Source organism: Etheostoma cragini, chromosome 8, assembly GCF_013103735.1.
Source record: "Etheostoma cragini isolate CJK2018 chromosome 8, CSU_Ecrag_1.0, whole genome shotgun sequence".
NCBI classification, from domain to species: domain Eukaryota; kingdom Metazoa; phylum Chordata; class Actinopteri; order Perciformes; family Percidae; genus Etheostoma; species Etheostoma cragini.
In genome coordinates, this window is record NC_048414.1 from 24,179,681 (window position 1) to 24,193,120 (window position 13,440).

Below are 13,440 nucleotides of genomic sequence, written 5' to 3' on the forward strand. Positions count from 1 at the left end.
ACTCTTAGTTAAGAGTCAACAGATCTGAGGTCAGTTTAGAGTCAACACATCTGAGGGTCAGTTGGAGCTCTTCATCATTAGTTGAAGGCCTCTGTCTGCAGTACAAAGAACAATGGTGTGTTTACTCTTTCACTTCATCATGGGAACTATCTGATGTATCTGCCCTGGACTCTACGGCCATGGAAACAACTTTGACTTATTCAAGTCAGATAAGATAATGACATCACAACATCCCCAAACAGAGTGAAACCTGCTTCTTCTTTTCTGTTCTTTAAATACAGTACACACATACAGTACATTCATAATATATCCATACTAACATACATGCATACATACATACATACATACATACATACATACATACATAATACATACATACATACATACATACATACATACATACATACATACATACATACATAATATATACATACATAATATACACATACAAGCATACATACATACATGCATACAGTGCATACTGTACATACATACATACATAAATGCATACATACTGTACATACAATATCTCTGTATTTTTTCTAAATCCAGAAAATATCAATCTAATATTAATATAAACATTTCACGATCATTTTTTTTTACTTTTTATTTTGCACTCAAAAGGGAAATTCAATCTATCTCGTATTAACTGGTTTATTCATTCAAAGAATGGCTTGTATCTGTTTTACCGACCTCTTCTTATTACTCAAGTTGTCATGTTTGTAACAGTAAAATATTGTAAAACACCTTTTTTGTGTAATGTTGTTCCATGTTGCTTAGTTTGCCATTTATTTTGCATGAACATCCAAAAGCAGCACAAACGTTTTTCTTTCTGTAAGTCTTTTTGGTCAGACGTCCGTCCAGAGATGTACTTGTGGGATATGGGAACACAGAGAAAAGCCTTGCTATACAATTTTTTGTGTAGCATGGATACTCTGTTATTATCCCTTTTCACAAGGTTTCTCTCTAGAAAAAAAGCTAAAAAAAAAGATGACTAAAGTAGACCAAAAAATGAGTGTTGCCAAAATTGAAAAGTAGCTGATGCCACTAAGTGACAAAAAGCTTTGTTCATACTTGGCATAACACCATGGAGCTTGCCCTCATGCTAGCTCCAAGCATACACAGAGACGTCTAATGTATTGTTCATTGCCGTATTCTCAAAAACAGGAGGAGACATACAAACAAAACCATCTGTGAATAAGCAAGAAGGGTTGAACTTTATTTTCCGGTACACTTATAAGATATAATAAGCCATATTAGACTGCAAACAAACACAAAGTCATAGCCTAATTAGACATGTTCCTAAATTATGACGTAATTTGAAATTGCATGTAATGTCATACTAGACCCAAATTATACTACATTATGCCCCCCCTGTGCCCCCGTCCCAGCCCACATCAAAAATGTTCTCTTTACCTCTGTTGTACTATTACAGCTAAATAACAATTAGCAACTTATGACAGTAGGCGATCATATGTACAGATTGAAACAGAATACAATTTCAATTCAATTCAAGTTAATTTATTGTATCAATTCATTATTTTGATACTTTACAGATAAATTAGGTCTAGACCACACTCTGTAATTTACAAGGACACAAAAGTTGTCTCTCTAGAGCAAGCAACAGTGCGACAGTGGCAAGGAAAAAAAACCTTTTAGGAAGAAACCTCAGACAGACCCAGGCTCTCGGTAGGCGGTGTCTGACAGGGCTGGTTGGGGTTGAAATGAATTGGCAATAACAGTCCCAGTAAAAGATAATGGATTAGTGACGAAAAATTGTAGTTTGTAGTAATTCATGGCATGGCAGGGCATTGCATGGCATTGCAAGGCACAGCAAAGCGTAGCAGGATGTAACAGGGCATCGCAGGACGTGTAGCTGGACCATGTGACAGCTGCGACCATGATCTTGGAGCCTCCCTGATCCAAGGAAACATGCTGGGTGAAAAAGAACATAAGGACTCCGAGGAATGACTCAGGCCTTTCTGGGACATGGATGCACACAAATGGAAAGATGAACGAGAGAGGAGCTCAGTGTGTCAAATAATGTATAGAGTGCATCCTCAGTGTCATGGACTATTTTGAAAAACAGACATTGCAAATAATGAATTCATTCTGAATAGCGTACAATATCACAAAGAAGAAGAAAGGCTCTGGCTCCCATTCTACTTTTAGAGACTCTAGGAACCACAAGTAACTGAATTCTGGGAGTGTAGTGCTCTAGTGGGACATTAAGAAATTAAGAGCTCTTCAAAATAAGAATAGAGCTTTGCAGGTCAGGAGAAGGATTTTAAATTCAATGCTGGATTTTACAGGAAACCAATGCAGAGAAGCTAATACAGTAAATATATTACCTCTTTTCTTAGTTATTGTCAGAACGCAAGCTGCAGGATTCTGGATCAGCTGGAGAGTCTTAAGAGACTCATTTGAGCATCCTGGTAATAAAGAATTGCAGTAGTCCAGCCTGGAAGTAATGAATGCATGGACTAGTTTTTCAGCATTTTTTGAGAGAGGATGTTCCTAATTTTGGCAATGCTACGAAGATGAAAAAAGGCGGTTCTTGAGGTTTGTTTTAGATGGGCGTTAAAGGCGTTAAATATATCCTGATCAAAGATAACTCCTAGATTTCTGATAGTAGTACTAGAGGCCAGGGCAATACCATACGGAGTAGGTACATCTCTAGATAATGAAGTTTGGAGGCGTTTAGGGCCCAGCACAATAACTTCAGTTTTGTCTGAGTTTAACATTAGAAAATTGTTGGTCATTCATGGTTTAATATCATTTATGCATGCTTGAAGTTTAGCTAACAGTCTGGTTTTGTCTGCCTTGATTGATAGAAATAATTGGGTGTCATCTGCATAAAAATGAAAGTTAATTGAGTGTTTCCTAATAGTATTGCCTGGAGGAAGCATACACTGTATAAGGAGAATCCAATTGATCCAAGCATTGACAAATCCTCTGTCGGCAGCGGTTAAAAGGTCATAAGTGATTTTCACCAGTGCTTTCTCTGTGGTATGATGCTTTCTAATTCCTGACTGAAAGTCCTCAAATAAACTATTGCTATGTATAAAATCACATAACTGATTTGCAACTACCTTCTCAAGGATCTAGATGTACTGTAGGTCTATAGTTTGCCAAGACCTCAGGGCCGAGGGCTTGGCTTTTTCAGGAAAGGTTTTATCACAGCTACTTAAATGACTGTGGTTTAAATTACCTGTAAATAGGGACATATGGATCACATCTAGTAATGGAGTGTTAACCACTGGTAACACTTCTTTAAGTAGCCTCATTGGAATGTGGCCTAAGAGACAGGTAGATGGCTGAGGGCCTTCCTATACATTTTCATACTGTCTTGCCAATCTAATCGAGATTCTTCCAGTTTGGTGGAACACCATTTACTTTCAGGTTTTTGGGGGTGACCCCATTTGGGCTAAGGGGTGAAACATCTATGAACAGTGGTCCCCAGCTAATAACCCTGCAGCTACCAAAGTAGGCACCAGTGGAGGTGCAGCAAGCCTAGTGAAACACAGGCAACTACTAATACATCTCTGGAGACAGGGACTATTGTGAATAGGGCAGTTGGAGCCCAGGGAAGAAGACAACCAGAAAAGTCTGATGGCAACTAATAGAATACATCGGGAGATGGGGGTTAATAAATCTACCCCCTAGTTTCCCCCAAGAGAAACGGCCAAACTAGACAACGTAACCAAAACAGCCTGAAGGCCCTCTGATATGTGGGATGCAGGAAGGGCCTACTAGGTTGGACTGAACAGTAATGAATGCAAAGATAACGACAAGCAAGAAAAGTATTCTTCAGAGGTGCATGTGTGGATTGTAAAAAACAAAAACACTGATAGGACTTTGCATCCAAATGGAGAGGATGAAGTGCAAATGCACAAGTTCAATGTGTAAGCTCATGCTTTAAATATATTTTTTGGTCAGAAAAATCAAACCATAAAATGGTAACATGTTTTCTGGCATTCTGAACTAAGTAGCTCTGTGGGTTTTTTCTATAGCATGAGGGGTGTTTACTGACCTATTCACAGCTGCTTGTTTAATAGAGAGACTTGTGAAAGCAATGCCAACATTTCCTTCAGCCTTTTACTGTGTGTGCAGACACTTCACACTGGATGGCAACATATATAAATTCCAATGGGCTGCACTAATTGGGAAAGAACAGATCACATGTAAACCATGAATAAACAGACGGAGAACACTTTTAACCACTAAAAACGTATTATGTGGAGCAGATTTGTTTATGACTGACAAAAAAAGAAACTAAATGGCGAGGAAAAAATATAGTAGCACAACGTACTGACAGAGTGATGACAGAAACAAATTATTTTATTTTAAAAATATTTCACTGCTGATACATACAATACACTCATCATACTCATATATATTTGCATAAAGTATACTCTTAACATGATAATATTTAAAGATTTGATACATTATTGTCAGGTGGGGAGGGGTATATCAACAAGGGGAACACTTTATTGTAGTGTGTAGATTAAAACATTGAAACAGAAAACCACTAGAACAGATACAGGGGGGACCCCGCCAGCTGCTGCCTGATTGGAAGAGGACCCGAGGGTGGGGGTGTGGGAGTGGGGAGTGGGGGGCAGATGGGTAACACAGGAACTGCTTCAGCTTGACTTGCACCAATTTGCATCCTCGAATGGAGAGTATCTCACTTTGACGGGGTGCCAAATGTTCAGCCACAGATTGATATTGACTGATATTAAGCCAGAGATTTAAATCTATCTAACCTATACGGAAAGAAAACATTGGAAATACATTGGAAATACATGCCTGCAATGTATGCAATTCAGGCATGTATTTATGTATGTCTAGGAGCAGGAGAGAGCTGGCGAGGTGTAAAGGTTGTGTTGAGGATATTCATTATTAGAGGACTAACGAACACTGCAATGAAGAATTCCACCCTGGCTGTCCCTTCTGACATTAACTGTCACAGGACATGATTAGATCTATCCCTGTCACAAAGACCTAGTCTGCAGGACACGTATCGATTTCTATTCTCGCCTTGTGTACGCTATAGATGTAGCCACAGTACATCTGTGTAATAAGTGCTAAACAGATTTTTTTTTTGTTTTTTTTATAAATCAAAATACTGTAAATCTGCCAGCAGAATTTGAATCGGAGGTGTTTATTTTTTAACTTCTCCCAACACACCGGCAAAACAAGTTTGAAAGTGGCTATATGTGTTTGGAGGACATTTTAGATTAATTGTTCAAATAATCAGATAAAAAAAAAAAAAAAAAAAAAAAACTTTCTTGGGACATATCAGAATACTGATCCAGAGTTAGATCATCTGATGAGGGAATAGAGATTAGTGACTGAAAAGTCTGACTTCAAAATGAAGTTCTTTAAATGGGTATTGGTGTAGATGTGTAGCCCGTCACCAAGAGCACAGGTATCTCTATTAGCCGTGTGATGCTAATTAGCCTGCCAACATGTGTTTACCTGTAGAAAGCTGTCTCTGAGGAGCAGTCCTTAGTAAATTGGCAGTGAAGAACATTTGGTTTTGGTTTGCAGTTGAATAGGTCTTCTGAGAGAGACATCAAGAGTTTTGTTACAGCCATGAACACAAACCTGCACTCTAAGCCGCTGCTCCCACCAGATTCATTTAACCTCCTATTTTTTACCATTAAAGTCTGATTCTTTGTTAAAACAGTAGTCCGAGCTTCACTACAGTTGTTCAATCTTCTACTAACTCCTCGCTATCAACACTTTCAGTGATTTTGCAGCTAAAATGTGCAAGATAACACTAGAGAACAAAGCAGTAGAGGTCTTCACAGTTTCAGACTGGGTCCAAATTGTATTGTGTTGTGTAGGCACCCATTGTATTGCCTAAGTGAATCTGAGCCGACTTACAGAAGTGACACACAGTGACAAGTGACTTGTCATGCAAGTGACACAGGCAACCAGATTATAAACTGTGTAGTCCATCCATCATGTACACCCAGTTATTGTTTGGAGGGTGCCTATCCTAGGGTGCACTGTGTGAGATGCGGTGCTCCCTGGACAGGCCCGATGCCAAAGCTGTGTCCCAATTCCATGTACCATGTACAGTATATACTACTATACTATACTTGTTTTTTATTATACAAGAAATCATTTTAACATCAATAAGAATGAAACTTCAGATTCTTTTGTCATTTTCTGTCTTCCTGTCTTTTTGAAGCCGTTTCATCACCAATAAGTTCCTTTTTTGTTGTTGTTGCTCTGAACAGCTCCTCCATTTCCTTTGCGTACTGAATTCTTAGAGAAAACTGCACATCAAAAGTACACTCAAAAATCCAGGGCTTTTAACATGCATGCTGACTGTTTTGAATATATTTTATTTGATAGCTTTTTCAGTGTGAACACGCTACATAGTGAAAACCTGCTTACAATTAGTATGTAGTATGGGAATGGAACGGATCAGTGCTGGGCTGCGAGGTGTTTATGGTGTAGTGGCCATGGTCGGAATCGGAGGTCAGGCGATGCAAAATGGCCCAAAGAAATTTTATCACACACACAACCAATAGCGTTTTTTGACATGGGCAAACTGGGCATCCACCCGGGGTATCTTTTCATGACACATGGGGGCGGCACGAGGAATTTATAAAATCCTGTGCGCCGTGCAGTGGTTTTCTGTTATCTATAATTTCACTGAGTGGGGAATTGGCAAATTGCCCTGCTTGCTGAGAGAGTTGCATCTTGCTGTAGGCCGTGGGAAGGCGGATGTCAAGCCCTGCTTTCCCGCGGGCTGCAGCGAGACATACTTGTGCACAGAAGCCGTGTGAAAAAGAAAAAGGGGAGGGGGCACGGGGAGACAGTTCACCTCTGGGTCTCATAAATGGAACACTCATGACAAGGGGGGGGAATGGGTGACCACGAGCCTCAATGAGCTTATCACGTTTATGCATGATAAGGATCTATCAGAGATCAACACCAACTTTTGGACTGCTCTGAGGATTGCACTCAATAGGGGAGCAGATTTCATACGATGACATCATTGATGATTTCGCATCAAGGAAGGCCAGAAAGGTCAGGTTTTAGTTTTTCTGTTCTTAGTGCAACAGTGTAATAGATAGATTCTCTTTAGTGTGTTTTCACACTGTGATGTGTAAAGGATTTGTGCCATTTAGAATATTTATTCTATATTCTATTTGTATATTATTCTTATTTTATAATATTGTTGCTCTCTGCTCTTATTAAAGTTTTAATATATCTGATTGTATATATTCTTGGCACATTTTTATATATCTACAGTATACAGTATATATTATAACAACAAGTGAAAGAGAACATTTTATTTCTCAATCGCACAAATCCTTCATTAGAGCATTTGAAAAACACACTTAAGAAAATCGGAGGGGGTCTCGCCCTGTGTGTAATTCAATGTAGAAGAGCCACTGCACACAACCATTATTAAAGCAATAGTTGTTAAACAATGAATACATTCATCTGAGTAAAGGAAAAACGGTCTGATATGACAACATGTATTTTAGCCATATGGTCCAATATAAAAAAAGCAAGTCTAAGTAAGTTAATTATTTATATGCCATTCATGTGGCCCAGAGTGTCAGTCAGATAGAGACTCGGATTCACAGGCTCTATAGGTCCAGGAAGAATGGAAATTCAAGTTCTTACTTACTTCATCTTTTAACTATGTTAGCTGGTGGTGCGTCATGCTGTCAGTGTCTCTATTTTGATGTGTTGGATCGAATCCTATTTTGGATCAGGTCTGAGTGTCTTCGCTTCGCATAAAAATCAATTTATGCACATTGTGTTTTGTTGCACTGGTTCAATTCCAATGGAGTCCATCATTTTTTACTTGTGAAGACCTCTACTAAGCAAGTTATATGAATCACTGGCTGTGACAGCAAGAGCTTTATGAATATTATTTTCGATAGCTTAAAAATTTAACTTACAGGAAAAATACAGAAAATATAATTTAGTGAGGATGAGTAGCTTATAGAAAAACGAGATAACGTTTACGTTAGTTAAGGAACAGCAGCTAGGTGGCGTTTTCAAAAAGGATTTTGTCATTATTTGAATGAACTTAAATACATCTGCTTGTGGAATTCTCTGGCTTAGGAATAAAGGACCTCTATGAATCTTCCGAGCAAATGTCCAGAGGATAACTGTTGTGTGTTCGTTTCCCATGCTGGAAATCTGCTGGCTAAAAGAGTCATTTTTGGGGGGAGTGCAACCACAGCCGTGTTTGTACGGCACAGATATCCTTCGAGGAGACTCACACGTACAGTTAGAGATGTTGAGAGGGCTGCGGCAGGAGGCAGAAATCAAGAGCTCCCCACCCAACACCACTACACCCCACATCAAACTTCAACGACCATCTATGAATGTCTCAGGAGTTCTGTGTTGGTTCAGCGTTAGCTGTTGACCTGGCAATGACAGAGCCCAGAGCCACTGTTAGACAGAGTTCAGTCCATCAGTAGACATGTTAGCACCACAATCCTGGAACTTGAGATGCCATTTTCTGGACTGAGTGATGCTCTCTAACCGTGGCAAAGACAACTAACACTGCAAAATGGATCATCTTAACACATCATTTGGAGAAGGGAATCCATGAAATCCAGGGTCACTTGTCTGCCTACAGTCTTGTGTAATAAAAATCTTCAGGATCGACAGCCTTTTCTATTAAAATGTACTAAGGTGGATTTTATTTTGCAGTGTTGTTGTGTACAGAGAGCAGGAAACAGTACAGACAGAATTCCACCTGACTGAACTCTTTCATAAGTGGCTCTGCTGCTAAAAAGGGAGTCTCCCTCTCCCCCTTTCCTTCTTCCCTTTTAGCTTCCTCACAAAGGCCAGGGCAGGTCGCTGAAGTCGACGGGGCCGCCCAGGCCAGCGTCCGCCTCCAGCAGGGACATGATGACAGCCATGGCCGCCTCGTCGTTGCTGGGGCTGCTGGAACCAGGCTCGTCCATGATGTCTATACTTAGGTGGGAGTTGTCACCTGAACAGAGGTAGAGCCATTAGAGGTTTAAATTATGTTTGAAAAGGAGAAAACATCTAGATAAAAGAAAAACTCAGAAAGAAAATGTTTATCGTGTGTGTATATGTCCACTCACTCATGATGGACTGGTTGGAGTAGGGGTAGCCTACAGAATCAGGGCCGGGAATGATCCCTGTGCTTGGCTGCTCGGGTGTCCCTCCATTCTGAATCTATAGACACATATATACATACATATCAGTTTACTGTGAACACAGATCCCTTTCAACCCTAGCTAAAAAGGTTTCCATTCTGTCCTCAAATATCTCAGAACAGACACTAAGGCACATGGGAAGGACGGGTCAATGTTTCCTAACAACACTCAACCCAGTCATTTTGTTGTTTTGTTTAATAATTATTGGGTAGCATATACTGTAATGATTTAAGACTTTATGGATCCTCATGGACATATGCAGTTCCAAAAGATTTGTGTGTGTCTATCTCTGCTGTGTGTTACCTTCTTGCCCCCTGGGGAGCATGTGTCAGGTGGAGGGGTGCTGGTGATGTTTAGAGGGCTGGAGCCACAGCTGGAGGGAGAGGAGCCTCGAATCCTGATAGAGACACAGATGGTTGCAATGACTCTGAAATACACTTTACATTTCATAGATTTTATTTCCTTATCATTAACCTCAATTGACAAAAAACAGCAATGATTCATGGTTCATCACTTGGATACCAGGTGCGAATGTGACCTACATAAAGCAATTTTCAACACATTTATTGGAATGTGTCGGTGTTGCTATGGCAATAAGTAGATAATACATCTATCAATGGAGACAATTGGTATATTTTTAGTATCACAGCAGCCATCTGAGTCAGTGTTAGTCTGGAGGACTTAAAACTAAGTGGGGAGCCTGTAGTGTAGATACACTGTCCTATTTTACACAGTGAATCTTCCTTTTAGCGTCAAATGTTTTTTTAAATGATCCAAAATTGTTGGATGTGTTCTATAAAAAGCTTGAATCCTGCACATGTTATGTCATACTAGTTTCCCATTTGCCAAGCATGTACAGCAGCTTGATGTGTGATAAATCATGCCAAAACACCTCTGTGTCGCCTCTATCATCTTCATCTACATTAAAACCTAGACCACAGGGATTTTGAAGTCAACGACCAACAGACTTTTGAAACTTTACTGGTTTTGAAATGGAAATACACTGATTTCATCTCCCACCTCTGGATCTCCATCACTTCCTCTGCAATCATGCGTCCAATTTTGCCGGCTCCTGCTCTTGTGCCACCAGGGATGCCAGGGACCGTCTGCAGTGCCCGCCTTCCTCCACCTACCAATCAACAGCAATCAGGAAAAAGAGATTTTATCCAATATGAAAAATAAAGGATTCCCAGTGGTGGATTATTGACAGTGGCTGTTTTTTATATTTATAAACCAACCAGGTGTAAAGGAGTGCTGTGCATTTGTTTAAATCAGTATTTTACCCTCTGAGGTGAGAACACTGTCCATACTCTGTGGTGAGGCAGCGGATTGAGGATAATCGGATCCTTCCATGATAGGACAGCTGGAGAGATTAACACACATGACATTTTCTTAAATTTCACAGCCAAGTATGTACTTTATCAGTTATGTAAGGTGTGAGTGTTTTCTACTTACGACACAACAGTGTTGGTGGAGACAATGTACTCCACCTCCTTGGTCCAGGGGTTCATGAAGCTAAACCATCGGCTCCTCAGTGTGATGAAAGAGCCGTCTTTGATCTTGAATTTGTAACAGTTGGTGTTGATCTTCTCTCTCATCTGCAGCACTGTTGACAGCATCATCAGTGTGGTAAGTAAAAACATTAGCCAAGATAATCCTAATCAGTCCCATATAACAATATTCCAAATTTGAAAACAGCATATTCCAATTAGATATTCCAAACAAGGCCTTTGTCCAAATGTAAGATATGTGGGCTCTTTCAGTATTATTCAGGTTTTAGAACCATTTTTTTTATATTTATACAGCGCATTTGGAACATGTGTCTCAATCTGGGGTTTTACCGCAGTTTACCGCCTCTTGCCCGTTTACGGCTTATGGTCAGCTCTGTGTGTTGCGATGGTTTCTGTACACAAACTAGGGCTTTTGGAACAAATACCAAAAAATTAAATATAATTTGAATAGTAAAAAAATCTGTACTATTCGAATGCTGAAATCACTATTTCAATGTGACTTTTTTTTATAAATACGCTAATGTTAGCTAAAATCCTTGTTCTCGCCTTTGCCTATCCGCATGTGTCACTCTTGTCATGTCTTATGACCATTAAGTCAGCGGGAGTGAGGAATACAAGGCATTGTGAGGTCTAAGCATTGGGGTCTAAGCTAACGTTACGTACAAAGCAACGGCTGGAAATTGAAAGGAAGAAAAATACTTTTAACATGACTTCAAAATCGACATCCACTGAGCCCAAGTGCTAATGTTAACATTAGTTAGCTCATTTTTGTTTCCTAACTGCGTAACGAGTTATAGAAGCTTAGCTGGGAGCTTCATGGAGACAGCTAATATTAATGTTAGCTGCCCTACAGCTTTCAGAGTTAGCTTTGACGTCATATATTACCTTATATTACCTAACAGCTGTATTCTCAATAACGTGACAATCAGCAAGAAACAGGATGCTCCTAAATCACATAGTTTGGCTTAGTTATTAATGCTGTTAGTAGCACAGCTAACATATTTGTTACTTAACTAGCTAGCTAGTTTGTGCCAAATCGTTTTGGCTGTACTTTCTAACATGCTGTCATTGTGCTAACCAAGCACCGTTATCTTTTCTAAAGCACGGTTTCACTACACTTTTTAGATGTTTCATTAAAGATTTCTCTGTTTTGTGTTTGTAGCTGTTTTGTCTACTCATGGTGGAAAATTAATGTTAACAAAGTTGCGTGCAATGCGCCGGGCTAATGTTAGAAGACCCTTTCATGGACAGGACATGTAACAACAATCACACGGCTGTACATATTAATAACAGGCTCTATTTGAGCATTAAAGGAACAATCCACTGTTTGTTGAAATAGGGCTCATCATGGTTTCCCCAAGCTGTAGTTAGGTGGGCCAACACATTTTTTTGTCTCCTTGCATGCATTGTTTTAGTCCGATGCAATACTGCCAGCGCTGCCACTTGTTTGCTTAGCATAGGGAATGGAATGCTATGTTGCTGGTTAGCATGTTGTGAGTAAAAGCGAGCCAACAAAAAACAACAACAACAACAACCTAATGAGTACAACAGACGATTTCCTAGGCAGATATTGATTTGTAACTATATTGGGTGGAAGCACAGCCAAAGCACTGTTCCAAGGTAATATCTGCTTAGGAAATCGATACAATTCAAATAGTTAGTGAGGAAGATTGACAGCTCTAACACAAACCACCCAGCCAACAGTTTACAAGGCTGCAGACCCGATAACAAGGAGATATACAACTACTTTTACACATTGTCTAAGACTTGGATATAGACAGGTTTTTGGATATGCATACACATTGCGACACCAACATTGTCAAAAAGCTGGTTGGAGGAATGAAAAAGGGAAGCTGTGTTTGCACGGTCTAACAAGTCAGACTCCGCTGGTAAACTTGGAAAATGGAAAGAGGTAGCATTGCACAAGTTGGCCACCTGAGCAGAATACAGCGTTGTGGTAGAGACATTTGGTGTGGGCAAGTCAACCGTTCACAGCTGTGTATACACGGTATGCATGGCAATACAATTCAAGCTGTTGAACCAATTCGTCAATATACCCAACATGGCTGAGGCACAGGCTATAGCACACCACAACTAACCTAGGCCCCTTGTGCCACAAGTGTATGGCGCGCCTGAGGGAACCCATTTCCTGACCCAATCCTTCCCCCATCTGATGGATACCTGGACTATATTCATGTGAGTTACATGTTTGCTACGTTACCACTTATTTGGGAAAGCGGATTACATCCCTTATTTTGCACATTAACTCTCTTTCGAAAAAGGCAAAAACCACCTCAAGTGAGCTTTTCCGAATTTTGAATGTGAACATTTTCTAATGCAATACATCAAAATGCACAAAAAAATACGTTGATGGGAACATGAATACTGAAGACTTGACCCATTTACTTCATTCAGTCACTTCACTATTGAAATCCATGAAGATAGCTTGTCTATCCCACAGCAGGTACCTTGTCTGTGGCACTCTGCCAGGTGGCCAATGTCATCCTGGTGGAAATACTCATAGAAGGAGGTTCCCAGCAGCTCCTGGGGCAAGTAGGCTAGGATGGCTGTGGCTCTGAAGGGACAGACAGATAGACAGACAAAGAAAGGTTGTGTTTATTTACAGCTGGTGATGTGTGGCTCCTCAGAACGAGGAGGAAAGCAAAGAAGTTGTTGATCCGCAGCAAAGACAACTCTTTTTTTTTTTTTTTTCAAGGCCAGCAATTAACACCATAACCCACAGGCTTGTTAGG

General features: G+C 40.0%; 1 protein-coding gene and 1 long non-coding RNA gene across 2 annotated transcripts in view; one reads left to right on the top strand and one right to left on the bottom strand.

Moving 5' to 3' along the window:
* The window catches only part of LOC117948682, a 16,742-nt gene extending 11,988 nt beyond the window's left edge, over positions 1-4,754 (top strand). Inside the window, exon 3 of the long non-coding RNA XR_004657519.1 lies at positions 4,623-4,754. This is a non-coding gene — a long non-coding RNA (uncharacterized LOC117948682). The remainder of the gene's footprint in view (positions 1-4,622) is intronic.
* A 3,643-nt stretch (positions 4,755-8,397) lies between these two features.
* Positions 8,398-13,440, bottom strand: part of arntl1a (aryl hydrocarbon receptor nuclear translocator-like 1a) — a 27,051-nt gene continuing 22,008 nt past the window's right edge. The window contains exons 14-20 of the mRNA XM_034878373.1: positions 13,156-13,262; positions 10,632-10,782; positions 10,460-10,539; positions 10,197-10,305; positions 9,480-9,573; positions 9,102-9,195; positions 8,398-8,986 (exon numbers count right to left, since the gene is read on the bottom strand). Of these exons, the coding sequence (XP_034734264.1) occupies positions 8,829-8,986; positions 9,102-9,195; positions 9,480-9,573; positions 10,197-10,305; positions 10,460-10,539; positions 10,632-10,782; positions 13,156-13,262 (793 nt within the window). The 3' untranslated portion in view covers positions 8,398-8,828. The remainder of the gene's footprint in view (positions 8,987-9,101; positions 9,196-9,479; positions 9,574-10,196; positions 10,306-10,459; positions 10,540-10,631; positions 10,783-13,155; positions 13,263-13,440) is intronic.